The sequence below is a fragment of the Salvelinus fontinalis genome, chromosome 18, assembly GCF_029448725.1.
Source record: "Salvelinus fontinalis isolate EN_2023a chromosome 18, ASM2944872v1, whole genome shotgun sequence".
NCBI lineage: Eukaryota > Metazoa > Chordata > Actinopteri > Salmoniformes > Salmonidae > Salvelinus > Salvelinus fontinalis.
Window position 1 is genome coordinate 57,038,003 of NC_074682.1, and position 18,261 is coordinate 57,056,263.

The following is an 18,261-nucleotide window of genomic DNA, read 5'->3' on the forward strand; positions in this document are numbered from 1 at the left end:
TACTACAATGCAATACAATTGTGTATTGGAGTGTATACAACGCGTAAGTACACAGCAGGTATGTAAGAGCAGAATAGGGCGTAGGCAGACACACCGTACAAGACAATTACAGTAACGTTCGTTAACGTTAGCTTGCTAACTCGCAAGGCAAGCAAATTTCAGACTGAGGAGAGGCTACTGTTGCTAGCTAGCTTGCTAACGTTAGATAGCCAATGAGATTGTGGTGGTACTGTAGGGTAGTAAATCTAACGTTAGCTAGCCAAGCCAAGTAACTGCCTGGTGCAACGTTAACAGGTAGCTAACTAAAATACTTTATAACTAAGCTAACTAAATCACGACCGAGGTGCAAATAGATTACACATGGACTACCCATACATTAAAGTTATTGTACCTAGTTGCTAGTTAGTCAGGTGTTGTATCCAGGTTGCAAACAACGTTAGCTTGCTAGCTAGTTGTTAAGGATTGTGCGGCTGTGCACAGAAAACACTCACATCTCAATAAAATAGCTAGCTACAGTAGCTATGTGAATACGCAAACGTTTAAAATGAGTGGCTGGCTACAGCACTGATAAAGTACGTTAGCCTATGATTATTTAACGATCTTGTTCTCGGTTATATTTGCAGGCATTTGCAGTGCACGATCAACCCTTGGTTACAGGGGCAGTGACAGCCATCATTGCATTGCCGCTCCGCTGGACCGCTGTCTGTATTGGCTTGCTAGCGTTAGCTGCTAAGTGGTAAGTAAGCTGGCTGGTTTAACACTTACCCGGTTCTCTTTCTATAACTCAAAGACCTCCAAAAAAGTATTGAAATATAAATTATGCTTGTTTGTACAAAATTTCCAGTAATGTGCGGTTATGCACCCAGACGCTCACTCCCCCTTTAAATGTTTTAACAATCCTATTATTGTCAAGCGATTCGAAGTCACGGCGTACCAGCTGGTCCAAAATAGATCTCATTGCAGAACGCGAATGGGCTGATGAGATATATTCAGTCGGGGTAGTAGATAGTGGTCCAAAAATGACATGGTGGTATGATGTATTGTGTATGGTAGTAATGTTGCCATTTGTCATATATTTTGCACAAGCTACTAAATATTCTTAAAATACTTAAACTATTTGGCAACCCATATACCCAAAACCAATAGGACCCATCTCCCACCAATTCACTCAAAATGCATATTATCACTAAATTGGCTGCAGGAATCAAGCAAGTTAGATTATGACTCGAATTACATCAGTTATTTTATTACAATGGCAGATTGTCACAAATCATCATATGCATACAGTATATTTCACATATGTAGCATGTTTACTATTGTTTACTATTGCAAAAAAATAGCACATTTTGAATTCCAAACAGACACATTACAAAAGTTAAAATATTACAAGTTAAAATGTGCTATCTTACATGGCATTTCCTAGCCCAATAATGGACTGACTATAATGAGCCCAACATTACTCCTTAGTCCAAGTTCCTCACATGTTCTGTTTAAAGGTGAAGTGGCAGTGGAAGCCAAAACAGCCAGATACTCCCGTCTAAACCTGAATCGATTCTGAATTGCAGTACGGTTCTAGAAAAATAGATCCCTCTACTTTCATATCACGTCAAAAATAATTTCACAATTTCAAAAATACACACTTTTACAGTACACTGTTTTAACACAGTTGCATCCGCCATATTTTATAGTGACGACACGTTTGTGGCGTCCATCGTTTACACACAGGAGATGAAGACATCTAATTAGCACAGGTAGTCCACTGTCTTCCGTATGTTTTCCCTAAACTAGTGATGTAACATGGAAACACGGCGCGTGTGGGAACCTTAACCCTATAAAAGGTGTGTATCAATTTAGCCTTCTTGCTGATATGAAAGTTAAAGTCCTTATGCTTCCAAAACCGTACTGCAAAACGATGCGTGTTAAATGTTCAGACCGAGCGTCGGGACTCTTAACAAAAAACTCTCCCGTACAGAAGACGCCTTCGTCCAAGGACTCTTATTTTATAATAGAATTGAACTGCCAGTCATGATCAAGGGCTAAGGTAGTCCTTCCTGTTTGTATCTATTTGGTTAATACAACACAGGAACGCGTTCAGTCGGAAACAACAGTGTAATTATTGTTAGCCCAGAGGTGCAATTGTTTATTGTGCTGCATGAAATGTTGCGATTTTAAAATGGTGATGCCGGACCCATATTGATCAGGTCACACCGACCAAACGGGAGCAATCATACCTCAAAGAATGTTGAAGAACGGTGCGTATCATTTTTTTGGGGGTGGAAACGTGCGATGGTTTGTTCTGAACAACACACCGTCGCATACTATTGAACCCCCAGTGTCACTCTGCATCGAGGAACGCCATCCTCTTGGCCACGCCCTCTTCCCCAAACTTTTTCTGGAGTTCCGAAGGATCAGCTGACAGCAACAGGCGGTCGTCATGACGTTCCCATCGAGGGCCCTGCCGAACTCCGTCCCCTACAATAATACAATGTACCATTGGTGTTCATATGGTACAGTGAACAATACGTGTCTTCTGTTCATTAACCCCCCCTACCTACCTACGTTAGGCATCATCAGTGGGTCTCTCAGGGCAGCGGAGACATCTCCACTGTTTTTCAGGAGTGCCTTGGTGACAGCGACCAGCCCCAGTTTGGATTCCCTCATCAGGCTGAGAACCAGCTGCTTGGCCTCCTGGAGCTGGAGTTGGGTGAAGGGCTGGGAAGGCTCCTCTTCCTCTGCCTCAAATCGTATCAAAAACAAATCAAAGCATTTTTAAAAAAAAAAATTAAATCGCCGCACATTTTGCCGTAAAATAATTACAAGTAAAAGCAAACAAGAAACAGTAATAAGGGAAAAGAACCAAAAACACAATGTTTAATAAAAACAGCATCACTGAAGCTAAAAAAAAAGATATTGAAAAACCTCAATGGAGTCTGTCCCTTCTTACCTGCTGGGAGTCACGCTCAAACAGGAACAGGTGAGGAACTGTAGAAGTGGCCGGGATAGCAGGGTCTTTCGGGACATGGCTACTCGTTGCAGGTGCATTTGGAACCGTGGGTGCATTTGGGGCCGATCCACTCATTGCGGGACCACTGGCATCAGGTAGTTGGCCCTCAGGCTGGGTCTTTGAGCTCTTCTCTTGGGCAGCAGGCTGGGGCTGTATCTGAGCAGAGGTATTCTCTGTCTGGGGGGCAGCTACTGGTGTCTGAGTCTCCCGGCCTGGTCCTGGGACTGGTGCAGGGGGAAGGCCAACAATCTCAGCCAGGTCTGGAGTTTCATCGTCATCCTCATCCCCTGACTAGGAACAAGAAACAACTGTCAGTACTAGGAACCAAACAGACCGTAACGTTTGCTTTCATTTTCTGTTGCATAACCTTTTGCTACATTGTGCACTAATGAATACAACCACTGACATTCAAATACAGATCCATGTTCAACAGGCTAAACAATAAATACAGTCAGCTTTTGTATTCTGTATGAGTGAGAACAGGAGGTTTTCCCAATCTGTCCAGGGTTCTTCCTGACTCTAGGTCCTAAACATGAGAGATTGGACTACAGGGTTCTTCCTGACTATAGAGGTCCTAAACATGAGAGATTGGACTACTGGGTTCTTCCTGACTATAGAGGTCCTAAACATGAGAGATTGGACTATAGGATTCTTCCTGATTCTAGGTCCTACACATCAGAGATTGGACGACAGAGTTCTTCTTGATTCTAGGTCCTAAACATCAGAGATTAGACTACAGGGTTCTTCCTGACTCTAGAGGTCCAAACATGACAGATTGGACTACAGGGTTCTTCCTGACTCTAGGTCCTAAACATGAGAGATTGGACTACAGGGTTCTTCCTGACTCTAGGTCCTAAACATGAGAGATTGGACGACAGAGTTCTTCCTGATTCTAGGTCCTAAACATCAGAGATTGGAGGACAGAGTTCTTCCTGATTCTAGGTCCTACATGTGTAATAACTAGCCTAGGTGTCACAGATTATCATACCTCATCTGACCCCTCGAATTCTCTAACTGCACTCTCGAGGATGCCCAGTTTTCGCTTGTTGGCCTTTTTCTTTCCCAGCTGCCCCTCTGTCATGTTGGAAGTTGTTGCCTTCTCTCCTGAAGCAAGAACAAAATACATTTTATAACTAACAGAGAGAGACAAAGACAGAGAGAAAGTGAGAAAGACAGAGAGAGTGTGGAGAGAGAGAGAGAGACAGACAGATGGAGAGATCTAGAGAGAGGGGTAGTCCTATCAGTTGTTCAACCCTAAGCCTACCTGACGTAACAGCTGAATCCTTTTTCGCCAGGACCTCCGTCACTGCTCCACTATTTAACCTGGCTCTTTTAAGTGACGGGATGGCTGCTGCCTCCTCAGTCTGGGGATGTGTGTGTTTGCCCCCTGGAGGAGAGGGCTGGTGGAGTCTCTTAGAAGGGACCCGCTGTGGTGTTGTAGTGTCAGACTGGGCAGGGTCTACAGGTGGCTCTAGCTGGGGCAAGGGATCTCTCTCTGGTTCCACAGTTGATTCCTCTGTTCCCGGTCCTTCAGGACAGCACTGAGCCTGGTCTTTCTGAGGGGACATCTGTGGGAGTTGGAGACCAGTGTCTGATGATGATGATGATGATGCCTGAGGGAGTTGGGATTCAGAGGAAGTCTTTGAGGCGTCTGACTCTTGGGCCAACGGCGTAATAATATCAGGCTGTGGAGAGTCTTTCTGAAGTGAGGAGGTCTGTATTGGGATGTCTTTCTCTCTCTCTTTCTCAGACGAGTTCCCTCCGTTCTCCTCCAAAGCAGCAGTAGCGACAGTTTTGTTCCTTCCCCTGCTGTCCCGAGGCTCAGGTTGTCTGTGAATGAGCTGTTTAAGGTAACGGTCCCTCATCGACTGCCAGCTGTGACAGGTCAGACCCTTCTTCGCCATCTCCTGCCATACCCTGTTCCCACGCGACTCACGCTTGTGCTCACAGATGTACGTCATAATGGCCTTATCCTCTTTCAGAGTGTAGCACATGCGTCCCCTGTTACCTACGCTCTGTTTCTCTGACCTGGTCTGGACGTTCACCTGTACACACACACACACACACACACACACACACACACACACACACACACACACACACACACACACACACACACACACACACACACACACACACACACACACACACACATATAGGGAGAGAGATTATTGAAGTGTCATTCTACTATGACACAACAATTGAGTTCCAAAAATGATTGCAGACTGTCATAGAATATGTTTCTAAACACGACTACATTAAACATGGATGCTACCATGATTACGGATAATGCTGAATGATGTCGTAAAATCATGATGAGTGAGGAAGTTACATACGCACAAATATCATACCTCCACAAAAATGCTAACTGCTCGTTATTATAACGGTGAGAGGTTAGCATGTCTTGGGGGTATGATATAAAATGCTAACCTCCCCTGTTATTGTAATGGTGAGAGGTTAGCATGTCCTTGGGGGTATGATATAAAATGCTAAAACTCCCCTGTTATTGTAATGGTGAGAGGTTAGCATGTCCTTGGGGGTATGATATAAAATGCTAACCTCCCCTGTTATTGTAATGGTGAGATGTTAGCATGTCCTTGGGGGTATGATATAAAATGCTAAAACTCCCCTGTTATTGTAATGGTGAGATGTTAGCATGTCTTTGGGGGTATGATATAAAATGCTAACCTCCCCTGTTATTGTAATGGTGAGAGGTTAGCATGTCTCGGGGGTATGATATAAAATGCTAACCTCCTCTGTTATTGTAATGGTGAGAGGTTAGCATGTCGTTGGGGGTATGATATAAAATGCTAACCTCCCCTGTTATTGTAATGGTGAGAGGTTAGCATGTCGTTGGGGGTATGATATAAAATGCTAACCTCCCCTGTTATTATAATGGTGAGAGGTTAGCATGTCGTTGGGGGTATGATAGAAAATGCTAACCTCCCCTGTTATTGTAATGGTGAGAGGTTAGCATGTCGTTGGGGGTATGATATAAAATGCTAACCTCCCCTGTTATTGTAATGGTGAGAGGTTAGCATGTCGTTGGGGGTATGATATAAAATGCTAAAACTCCCCTGTTATTGTAATGGTGAGATGTTAGCATGTCTTTGGGGGTATGATATAAAATGCTAACCTCCCCTGTTATTGTAATGGTGAGAGGTTAGCATGTCTCGGGGGTATGATATAAAATGCTAACCTCCTCTGTTATTGTAATGGTGAGAGGTTAGCATGTCGTTGGGGGTATGATATAAAATGCTAACCTCCCCTGTTATTGTAATGGTGAGAGGTTAGCATGTCTTGGGGTATGATATAAAATGCTAACCTCCCCTGTTATTGTAATGGTGAGAGGTTAGCATGTCTCGGGGGGGTATGATGTTCATCATTATTGACGATTCATTCAGGACTATCCGTAACTAGGGTAGCATCCACGTTAATGTTTTAGTGTTTAGAAGCATATTCTATTCTCTTTTTTTTGTGCGTGACTCCAAAATGGCATAATACATTATTTACAATGAATTTCTATTGAAACACAACTTTTTTTTAAACAGCAAATGCATCCAACAAGTTTGTAGAGTCACCAGCTTGATGTAATCATTGAGTGCTAGGAATATGGGACCAAATACTAAACTTTTGACTACTTTAATAGACTTATAAGTGAATTTGTCCAAAATACCTTTGGTCCCCTAAAAATGGACGGACTATGACTATGGATGGAAATACTATCAAATAAGTCAGCACTTTAACCTCAGTAATTTTATCATCCAAAGTACTGAAGTACAGAGTCAAACCAACACAAAATGTGTCACTGTCCCAATAGTTTTGTAGCTCACTGTAAATTGGATGGAAATACTATCAAATAAGTCAGCACTTTAACCTCAGTAATTTTATCATCCAAAGTACTGAAGTACAGAGTCAAACCAACACAAAATGTGTCACTGTCCCAATAGTTTTGGAGCTCACTGTAAATTACGACCCAACCACCACCTTGTTAAAACAATCCTGGGGTAAACCCTTCTCTATATCAAGTTACCTTTACGTTGTCAGGCTTGAAGCGGTAATCCTCCACCTCCAGCTGCTGATTCTCCTCCATACAGTCCCGGATGTACTGGGTGGACACGTACCAGTGGGCTGCCGAACCCGCAACGGACCCCATCTCCTCTGGGTCTATCAGTAGGAAAGCCCCAGGCTCCTGGGCCCTGCACACCAGGCCTCCGCCTGCCTTGATGATGGGCTGCAGGTGAACCTTGGTGGGGCCGGGACGCAGGAAGAATCGCATGGGTTCACCGTCTACCGTCAGGAACAGGACAGGGGAGATGGGAGAGGACCTACCTCCTAATCTGGACGACATGGTTGAAAGAGCCTATAGAAAAAAAGTACAAAATAACTGCAGTTTCAATAATATGGACGAAGTTCAGATAAAGAATAGCAAGTGTTTGATTTGTTTGAATAAGGAAGCTACAATAAACATTGCTACATGGAGAGAACTGCCTGCAAACGATGAAGTAGCTAGCTAATTTATCATCTCTATTTCTGCAACGGTAACACTGCTGTAAACATTTTTCAGTTTAGATATTGGGAAAGGGAGATACCTAGCCAGTTATCCAACTGAATGTATTCAACTGAAAAGTGTCTTCCGCATTTAACCCAACCCCTATGAATCAGAGAGGTGCTGTAGGGACTGACTGCCTTAATCGACATCCACGTTTTCAGTGCCCGGGGAACAGTGGGTTAAACTGCCTTGCTCAGGGGCAGAACGACAGATTTTTACCTTGCCAGTTTGGGGATTCGATCCAGCAACCTTTCGGTTACTGGCCCAACGCTCTAACCACTAGGCTACCTGGCTAGATATTCAGGGTTTTTCTTGTCAATACCTTTCCCACTGAAGGTCCTAGGACGATGAGAGTGATATATCTAGAATCATATGATGGTAAAGAGCAAGGTACACCTTTTTGCCGTTCCATTCTCAAAAAAAGTGACTTTATGTTGGTTTCAATGGGGGAATATTATGCACTCTCTGCTAAGGGTCTGTCTTAAAGGAAAATTCCACCAAAAAACTATAGTTTGGTATTTGTTTCATTAGACCATTTCAAAATGTTTTGCATGTCAGCAATGATGCATACCGGTTGTATTTCAGATTTTTCTCGATTTTAAAGTATTCGTTTCCATATATGGAAAGAAGTAGAAGGCGCTCAACCAATGAATGGGTCACATTAAAGCAGGATTCTTTGTTTGTTTTTCTCACACAGAAAAGGAAAGATAAAACTAAGACAAAATATCTTGTTGCGTTTTCCTAAACGCAGATCAAAAATTATTATTATTGTAAATTCTGCTTGGCTTCATTCGGTGTTCTCTCCAAATCATGACTGTAAAAGGACTAATTTCGTGGTATAGTCGCACCGAAAGGTTGCTGAGAGCTGACGAGGTTAAAAATCTGTCGTTGTGCCCCTGAGCAAGGAAGATAACCCACTGTACCCAGCGCGCCGGTGACGTGGATGTCTACTAAGGCCACCCCCCCGGTTGGGCTAAATGTTGAAGACACATTTCAGTTGAATGCATTCAGTTGTACAACTGACTAGATATCCCCGTTTCCCTCTTGGATTAAATACAGTATCTTTGCTCTCATCATTGGATCACCAGACAGAGCTCTGAGAGATGTGTAGGCTATTTTTCCTCAGGTGTAGTTTTTCCTCCGGTAGCAAGTTAAAATGCAAGATCAACTTCAAGCAAAACATTAGGAAATGTAGCTGGCTAAACAGAAATATGCATAGTTTTAACAACAACAACAAAAAATACATTTCTTTTACATTATAAGCTAATTTACTTATGTGTAACTGCTAGCCAAATAGCATTGCAATTCTGTTGTCATCTGATGAAAACTATTTTCTTCCGAACGTGTTGCACTAATGTATTCTGTGTGAAGACAAACTAGTTGCACACCCCCATTGTAAAAAACAACGCTGTATGGTTTAAAACACTGATTTTCTTTATCTGCGTTTTGAAAATACTGATTTCTGAAAGCGAACCCAACCTCTGTAATGTGACTAAAAGGTGCTAACTAATTATTAGATCGTCATTGAAAAATATATTTGATTTAAATTAACTATTAAGCTCCCTGTTTCTGGCTTCATCAAAACAAAGGCAGACAGAATGGACAAGTACGTTGGTCAAAGGGAAGACAATTAACAAGGAAATTATTCCACTGGCGGGTTCCCGAGTGGCGCAGCGGTCTAAGGCACTGCATCTCAGTGCTAGAGGCGTCACGACAGACACCCTGGTTCGAATCCAGGCTGTATCACATCCGGCCGTGATTGGGAGCCCCATAGGGCGGCGCACAATTGGCCCAGCGTCGTTCGGGTTTGGCCGGACATTGTAAATAAGAATTTGTTCTTAACTGACTTGCCTATTTAAATAAACGTCAAATAAAACATTTAAAATATAGATCCACAAGGAAAGAGCTCCTGTGGTCAATGGCTCCACCTAGTGGAAGGTATATATATAATTTTTAAGTGCAATATTGAAAATATTTTTCAGTATTAGAGCTCAGAGCCATCTGGATGTAGAGCTATAGAACATTTGATCTGAATAAATAACCACAGCTGTAAAAGGATACATATTTAAAAGACCCCATAACACCTGTCTGTAGACCTGTAGCTCATCAGGACAGTGATCTATTGAAAAGAACACCCAGAACTGGAAATAGTCATGGCAAAAAAATCTGTGCAATGGAAAATGGCAATTCTAATGGGTCAATGACCTAACATGGTTTTACAGGTAGGCATATGTCATTTGGATAAGAAACTATTGAAAATTAGATTTGTAAGTGAAAAAATTAAAAACACTGTTGTTACATGTCATTTCAGCAAGATATTGTTTAGATTGTTCTGAAATTGTTTCTGTAGTTAGAAACACATAATATTGGTATTTCTGAAATTTTATTTTGTGGAATGTTATCTTATTAAATGTTATCATCTTGGGGAAATTAAGCTCACTGATCCAAATTGGCCATTTTAAATTTATAGAATTCAGATCATATTTAGTAAATATAGTACCAAACATCCAATTTGGACCAAACTTCATCCGACTAGGGATGTGACAAATTGACATTTTTTCTTAACATTTAAACAGCAATTTAATACTTTTTTAATGATAAGAAAAATTGATAAAATTTAATGTGAATTCACAACACAACTGCACTGCTGCCAGCAACGGTTTGGGTCTCACGGTGTCCCTTTCAGATGGCTAAGCACTACTGACCTGTCCTACCACTACGGAACCTGTCCTACCACTACGGAACCTGTCCTACCACTACGGAACCTGTCCTGCCACTACGGAACCTGTCCTGCCACTACGGAACCTGTCCTGCCACTACGGAACCTGTCCTGCCACTACGGAACCTGTCCTGCCACTACGGAACCTGTACTACCACTACGGAACCTGTCCTACCACTACGGAACCTGTCCTACCACTACGGAACCTGTCCTACCACTACGGAACCTGTCCTACCACTACGGAACCTGTCCTACTGACCTGTACTACTGACCTGTCCTACCACTACTGACCTGTACTACTGACCTGTCCTACCACTACGGAACCTGTCCTACCACTACTGACCTGTACTACCACTACTGACCTGTACTACCACTACTGACCGGTACTACTGACCTGTACTACCACTACGGAACCTGTCCTACCACTACGGAACCTGTCCTACCACTACGGAACCTGTCCTACTGACCTGTCCTACCACTACTGACCTGTCCTACCACTACTGACCTGTACTACCACTACGGAACCTGTCCTACTGACCTGTACTACCACTACTGACCTGTACTACCACTACTGACCTGTACTACCACTACTGACCTGTACTACCACTACGGAACCTGTCCTACCACTACTGACCTGTCCTACCACTACTGACCTGTCCTACCACTACGGAACCTGTCCTACCACTACGGAACCTGTCCTACCACTACGGAACCTGTACTACCACTACTGACCTGTACTACTGACCTGTCCTACCACTACTGACCTGTACTACTGACCTGTCCTACCACTACGGAACCTGTCCTACCACTACTGACCTGTACTACTGACCTGTCCTACCACTACTGACCTGTACTACTGACCTGTACTACCACTACGGAACCTGTCCTACCACTACGGAACCTGTCCTACCACTACGGAACCTGTCCTACTGACCTGTACTACCACTACTGACCTTTACTACCACTACTGACCTGTACTACCACTACTGACCTTTACTACCACTACTGACCTGTACTACCACTACTGACCTTTACTACCACTACTGACCTTTACTACCACTACTGACCTGTCCTACATTACTGTACCTCAATTCTTCCACAAAGTTTGCATTTCCTTCTCATTTAACTTCTCAAAGTATTGCATACGGGACTTCGCTGACTCCAAAATAATTGATTCCTTGACTCCATGCACATAGAAACACATTGGGCTTATTTTTGGACAGATTTTGACGAGCCGTTAGAGTGAAACCTCTCGCTTCTTCCTCTCTGACGAAGTTGACTACAAATACTAAGTTGCCAATGACTTTGCAATTGTTACAAACAAGCAAACGGTAAAAAAAATATGTCTGCATTAAAAATACACACAGTAGAGGCTTTTGGATTTAATTTAAATCGTATTGAGTTATATTTTGCTAATTGTAGGCTACTGTCAAATTTACGTCTCAAGATATTTCATGATGTGTAACATGTGCGCAAATGTTACCGTGCTAAATCGTGATTTGGTGCATTATAGGATAAGCGTTACAATACTCCGCCTCAATATTTGCAGTCATAGGTGATAATACTGTATCTCTCGAGGATCTGATCCGTCCTCAGTATAGTGGTACAATTCTAATACAAAGGTAACATTTGACTGGAGAAAAGCACTGCCTTTCTTTTGATCCTGTCAGTATCGACACATCAACGACGTTCGCTCTCTCCATGGAGTTTTGGGAAATGCTCTCGTAGGGAAAGATGCATATTGAAAAACACTCGTAAACCTAAATTATATCGCTATCGGGAAGCCGGGCCCTGTGCGTTAGAGAAGAGACAAGCACTTGTGTGAAACTAGTAACAATAAGGATAAGACACTGTAGTGGAATTTGCGTTTCGCCTTCAGGTCCCCCATTGAAAGTGATTCAAACGGATTCAAATAGTGTAATCATGCCATAATTGGTCTAGATAATGTTAAACAAGGTTGGAATGTTGTTATATAAATTAAACAAAAGACAATCCTTTTACACAAAAAGTGTTTTTTTAAATCAGTTTTGTTGATTGTATTAGACTTCAGAATTGTAGTGGGGGCATACTTATATCGTAATGTACAGCCTTGTCCATGGATTGGGGTATCAGTGTACTTGTTGACACACAATTTACAATTCTGAAATTTAGACAAATATTTGCGTCGTAGCTCATATTAGGGAACTTTAACTGTGGGGAAAAAACCTCACAATACATCCTATTTTGCGTATTGACATTCATATTGCAATGTACAGCCTTCCCTATGGATCTTGGGTCCATGAAATGGTGTATCAGCCTACTCACTGACACCAACACATTACAACTGTGAAAAGTTGTATTAGCGTTGTAGCATTTACCGCAGAAATTTAAAACCGATGTGAAATGAGCCACATTAAAATCACCAGTATGGTGTATTGAACACTCATATTGCAAATATACAGCCTTCCCTATGTATCTAGGATCCGTAAAATGGGAGTAACGTTACTAGCTAAGTGACATCATATGTGACAACTCTTCACAGTTGTTTTCTGTAGGTGTCGTTGATTAGGCTGTTAACCAATTTCATAGACCTGAGATCCATAGGTAAGGCTGTACATTGCCTACTGCACAGACAAGAAGGGTAACCTATAAATATATTTGGATACTGGGGCAGTACCGTAGGTAGCTAGCTAACGTTAGCTAACTAGTGGCTAGCTTGCAAACACTGAAAGTTGTGGATAGAAGCTGCAGTACGAAAAACTGATAATTATATCAAACAGCTAGACATTAATTCGTACAAGTGTTGCAGAAAACCTACCTGATGTTTTCAAAGATTGATCATCCAACTCGGAAAATACCAACAACTTTCAAATATCACGTCCGAAGTAAAATGCGCATGCGTCATATTCTTCTTCTACATTGTCGGACGGAACGTAACATGTTGTAGACCTACTGTTTGCTGACTACCGCCACCTTGCGTTAGCTTAATGATTTCAACCACTAGATGGCGACAAAGTAAATCAAATCTCAGCTCATTTACTGACCATTATGGGTCGTATTCATGAAGCGTCTCAGAGTATGACTACTGACCCCCCCACTAACCTGTCAGAGCTCTGATTACTAAGAGGGGATTTAATGTTTGTTTTAGCTAGGATGAGATACCCCCCCTGCTGACAGAGCAGGTAATAAAACTCTAGACCCTGGATTTACCGTCATCAACAGTCTAGAGTAGTTCTGAATCTCTCTCTCTCTCTCTCTCTCTCACACACACACACACACACACACACACACACACACACACACACACACACACACACACACACACACACACACACACACACACACACACACACACACACACACACACACACACACACACACACAGCACATGTACACACACTCAGAGAGAAGCACATGGACACACACGTGCGTGTTACATCATGAGGTGTCACATATACTGTTTCCCAATAGATCATGCCCCCTGCCGTAGCCTACCGAAGAGAATGACCACATCCCAAATGGTGCCCGATTCCCTATATAGTACACACGTTTTGACCAGGGTCCATAGGACCATGTAGGGAAAGGGAGCAGCCATTGACTCCTCATGGGAAAAAAAATATTTAAATGAAATGTGAGTAACTAAAGTGTGAGTGAGTGTCTGGACATAATGAAAGATGTTTTATTTTATTTAACTCAGTTAAGAACAAACTCTTATTTTACAATGACGGCCTACCGGGAAACAGTGGGTTAACTGCCTTGTTCAGGGGCAGAACGACAGATTTTTACCTTGTCAGCTCAGGGATTTGATCCAGCAACCTTTCGGTTACTTGACGAACGCTCTAACCACCTGTAGTACACGTTTTACTGAACCTGTAATCAAAATAGGAGGAGGTTTAAATAATGACTGAAACATCAAGGTGACTGAAACATCAAGGGGCATCATATAGCTAGCAATTGGTTCCTTTAAGATACCCTCTGTGTGTTTAATTGGTTCCTTTAAGATACTCTCTGTGTGTTTAATTGGTTCCTTTAAGATACTCTCTGTGTGTTTAATTGGTTCCTTTAAGATACCCTCTGTGTGTTTAATTGATTCCTTTAAGATACCCTCTGTGTGTTTAATTGATTCCTTTAAGATACCCTCTGTGTGTTTAATTGATTCCTTTAAGATACCCTCTGTGTGTTTAATTGGTTCCTTTAAGATACTCTCTGTGTGTTTAATTGGTTCCTTTAAGATATGTGTGTTTAATTGGTTCCTTTAAGATACCCTCTGTGTGTTTAATTGATTCCTTTAAGATACCCTCTGTGTGTTTAATTGGTTCCTTTAAGATATGTGTGTTTAATTGATTCCTTTAAGATACTCTCTGTGTATGTAATTGATTCCTTTAAGATACTCTCTGTGTGTTTAATTGATTCCTTTAAGATACTCTCTGTGTGTTTAATTGATTCCTTTAAGATACCCTCTGTGTGTTTAATTGGTTCCTTTAAGATATCCTCTGTGTATTTAATTGATTCCTTTAAGATACTCTCTGTGTGTTTAATTGATTCCTTTAAGATACTCTCTGTGTGTTTAATTGGTTCCTTTAAGATACTCTCTGTGTGTTTAATTGGTTCCTTTAAGATATCCTCTGTGTGTTTAATTGGTTCCTTTAAGATACCCTCTGTGTGTTTAATTGGTTCCTTTAAGATACTCTCTGTGTGTTTAATTGGTTCCTTTAAGATGTGTGTGTTTAATTGGTTCCTTTAAGATACTCTCTGTGTATGTAATTGATTCCTTTAAGATACTCTGTGTATTTAATTGGTTCCTTTAAGATACTCTCTGTGTATGTAATTGATTCCTTTAAGATACCCTCTGTGTGTTTAATTGATTCCTTTAAGATACTCTCTGTGTGTTTAATTGATTCCTTTAAGATACTCTCTGTGTGTTTAATTGGTTCCTTTAAGATACCCTCTGTGTGTTTAAGAGTTTAGAAGCTCTTGAGACTGTTAATATATATATATTGTTTATAAATCAGTATTAAACAGGTGTAACTCAATGGTTGTAATAATCCCGATTTTATTATATTTTATTAGACAAGACATTGGAGTAACTAATTACTTTTTATTGTTGACCAGTTTCTGTATTCGCCCGCAAGAATTAAAACGATGAATTATTAGTTTATAGTTGCCTTCAGCCTTATTGCTTCTGTGATTTATTTAGTTTTGTGACCAACTTTTAGTTTTTTGTCATTTTTATTTTCCAGGTGGGAGTTACAGGTACAACAACAATCAAATAAATGAAAGATAAACCCCCCCCCCCCCCCCCCCCCCCGCCCCCCTCAGTCCCCATTATAACGTCTAATAGTTAGTGTATCAACTGGTTAAATGGAAAAGAGTGATGTGATTGCCATTTTAAAGCCCCCAGCAGTAATCTTCTCTGGCTGATTTAGATTCAAGAGGCTATCATTCGTTAGGAACATAATAGAAGGAAAGCATTGAATATTTAAATTCATGCACTTCGAAATTAATTGTGTAACTTTGCCCCAAAAGCATTTAAGCAGTGGTGTAAAGTACTAAAGTACTACTGGCTATCCGTACATTTTAAAAACAAGAAAATGATGCCGCCTGCTTTATACAAGGAATTTAATATTATTTATACTTTTACTTTTGATACTTAAGTATATTTTAGCAATTACATATACTTTTGATACTATACTTAAGTATATTTAAAACCAAATGCTTTAAAACTTTTACTCAAGTAGTATTTTACTGGGTGACTTTCAGTTTTACTTGAGTAATTTTCTATTACGGTATCTTTACTTTTACTTAAGTAGTATTTTACTGGGTGACTTTCAGTTTTACTTGAGTAATTTTCTATTACGGTATCTTTACTTTTACTTAAGTAGTATTTTACTGGGTGACTTTCAGTTTTACTTGAGTAATTTTCTATTACGGTATCTTTACTTTTACTCAAGTAGTATTTTACTGGGTGACTTTCAGTTTTACTTGAGTAATTTTCTATTACGGTATCTTTACTTTTACTTAAGTATGATGATTGGGTACTTTTTCCACCAGTGCATTTAACTGTAGGGCACTCCCACATCAAATGAACAAATGTGCCTACCTGATTTATGGAACACACTGAACAGCTGGGAGTTGAAGCCAATTTCATTGTAAAATGTTTCCTTGGTATTAAATACAGTCTGTGAACAAACTTAAAATGTATACATTGATGGTTATTTCATAGTTTTGATGTCTTCACTGTTATTCTACAATGTAGAAAATAGTAAAAACACTTGAATGAGTAGGCGTGTTCAACCTTTTGACTGGTACTGTATATATATATTTTTTTTATTATTATTTTTTTTTTTTACCTTTATTTAACTAGGCAAGTCAGTTAAGAACAAATTCTTATTTTCAATGACGGCCTAGGAACAGTGGGTTAACTGCCTGTTCAGGGGCAGAACGACAGCTTTGTACCTTGTCAGCTCGGGGATTTGAACTTGCAACCTTCCGGTTACTAGTCCAACGCTCTAACCACTAGGCTACCCTGCCGCCCCATTTGATCCTTCTCTACATACCTACCAGTCTGACTGACACCATCCTTCTCTACATACCTACCAGTCTGACTGACACCATCCTTCTCTACATACCTACCAGTCTGACTGACACCATCCTTCTCTACATACCTACCAGTCTGACTGACACCATCCTTCTCTACATACCTACCAATCTGACTGACACCAGCTCTACAGTCATTATGGGGTATTGTCTGTATATTTATTCCATTTTAGAATAAGACTGTAACGTAACAAAATGTGGGAAAAGACAAGGGGTCTGAACACTTTCCAAATGCACAGTACCTATCAGTCTGACTGACACCAGCCAGGCAACATACCTACCCATCTCTTCAGACATCTTAATTCCTAGATCTCGTCTTCATTGTTCTTTTTTTTCTTCTTCCCTACCTATAGAACCTATTGCCTCCAACAACATTCCAACAACAAACGCATTGTGATTGCGGGCCAGTTTCCCTAAACCCATCTGGAGGATCAGTTCTGGTCTAGAATTCATAGTTCCATACTCTAAAGCAGTTCAGCTGCCGTCGGATACAAATACCTGGTCTGTACTGTGGTCTGTACTGTGGTCTGTACTATGGTCTGTACTGTGGTCTGTGCTGTGGTCTGTACTGTGGTCTGTACTGTGGTCTGTACTGTGGTCTGTGCTGTGGTCTGTACTGTGGTCTGTACTGTGGTCTGTGCTGTGGTCTGTACTGTGGTCTGTGCTGTGGTCTGTACTGTGGTCTGTGCTGTGGTCTGTACTGTGGTCTGTACTGTGGTATGTGCTGTGGTCTGTGCTGTGGTCTGTACTGTGGTCTGTACTGTGGTCTGTGCTGTGGTCTGTACTGTGGTCTGTGCTGTGGTCTGTACTGTGGTCTGTACTGTGGTCTGTACTGTGGTCTGTACTGTGGTCTGTACTGTGGTCTGTACTGTGGTCTGTACTGTGGTCTGTGCTGTGGTCTGTGCTGTGGTCTGTACTGTGGTCTGTACTGTGGTCTGTACTGTGGTATGTGCTGTGGTCTGTACTGTGAACCTGTGGGCCTGTGGGCCTGTGAGATTGTGACATGTTGCTGTTGGCTGCTGTGGTCTGAGTTTTGGGTCTATCTGTTACGGCTGTCGAAGTCGTTCTCCTCCTCAGACGAGGAGGAGCATGGATCGGACCAACACGCAGAGTGGAAAGTGGTCATCTTTTAATTAACGTAGACTGAACACTTATACATACAAAAACAACAAACGTGACAAAACCGAAAACAGTCCCGTGTGGTACTAACACTGACACGAGATAGAAACACCCACAAAACACACGTGAAACCCCGGCTGCCTTAGTATGATTCTCAATCAGGGACAACGATTGACAGCTGTCTCTGATTGAGAATCATACCCGGCCGAACACAAACATCCCAACATAGAAAATAACACATCGACAACCCACCCCAACTCACGCCCTGACCAACTAAATAAATACAAGAAA

At 41.5% G+C, this 18,261-nt stretch overlaps 2 protein-coding genes across 3 annotated transcripts in view; both read right to left on the reverse strand.

Moving 5' to 3' along the window:
• Positions 1 to 945, reverse strand: part of LOC129815776 (E3 ubiquitin-protein ligase RNF123) — a 289,130-nt gene extending 288,185 nt beyond the window's left edge. The window contains exon 1 of the mRNA XM_055869888.1: positions 766 to 945. The gene's annotated coding sequence lies outside the window, so the exon portion shown is untranslated. The remainder of the gene's footprint in view (positions 1 to 765) is intronic.
• Positions 946 to 1,225: 280 nt separating this feature from the next.
• terf2ip (telomeric repeat binding factor 2, interacting protein) lies at positions 1,226 to 13,160 on the reverse strand. Of its 2 annotated transcripts, none has more exons than XM_055869889.1 (7): positions 13,073 to 13,160; positions 7,038 to 7,367; positions 4,269 to 5,049; positions 3,993 to 4,108; positions 2,945 to 3,295; positions 2,560 to 2,736; positions 1,226 to 2,472 (listed from the first exon to the last, which is right to left on the reverse strand). In XM_055869889.1, exons 2-7 carry the CDS (start codon positions 7,353 to 7,355, stop codon positions 2,260 to 2,262), a joined length of 1,956 nt encoding a protein of 651 aa, XP_055725864.1. In that variant the 5' UTR covers positions 7,356 to 7,367; positions 13,073 to 13,160; the 3' UTR covers positions 1,226 to 2,259. The 2 variants fall into 2 exon arrangements, with proteins under 2 accessions (XP_055725864.1, XP_055725865.1); XM_055869890.1 differs by having other exon boundaries at positions 2,556 to 2,736.
• Between the last annotated feature and the right edge of the window lie 5,101 nt (positions 13,161 to 18,261).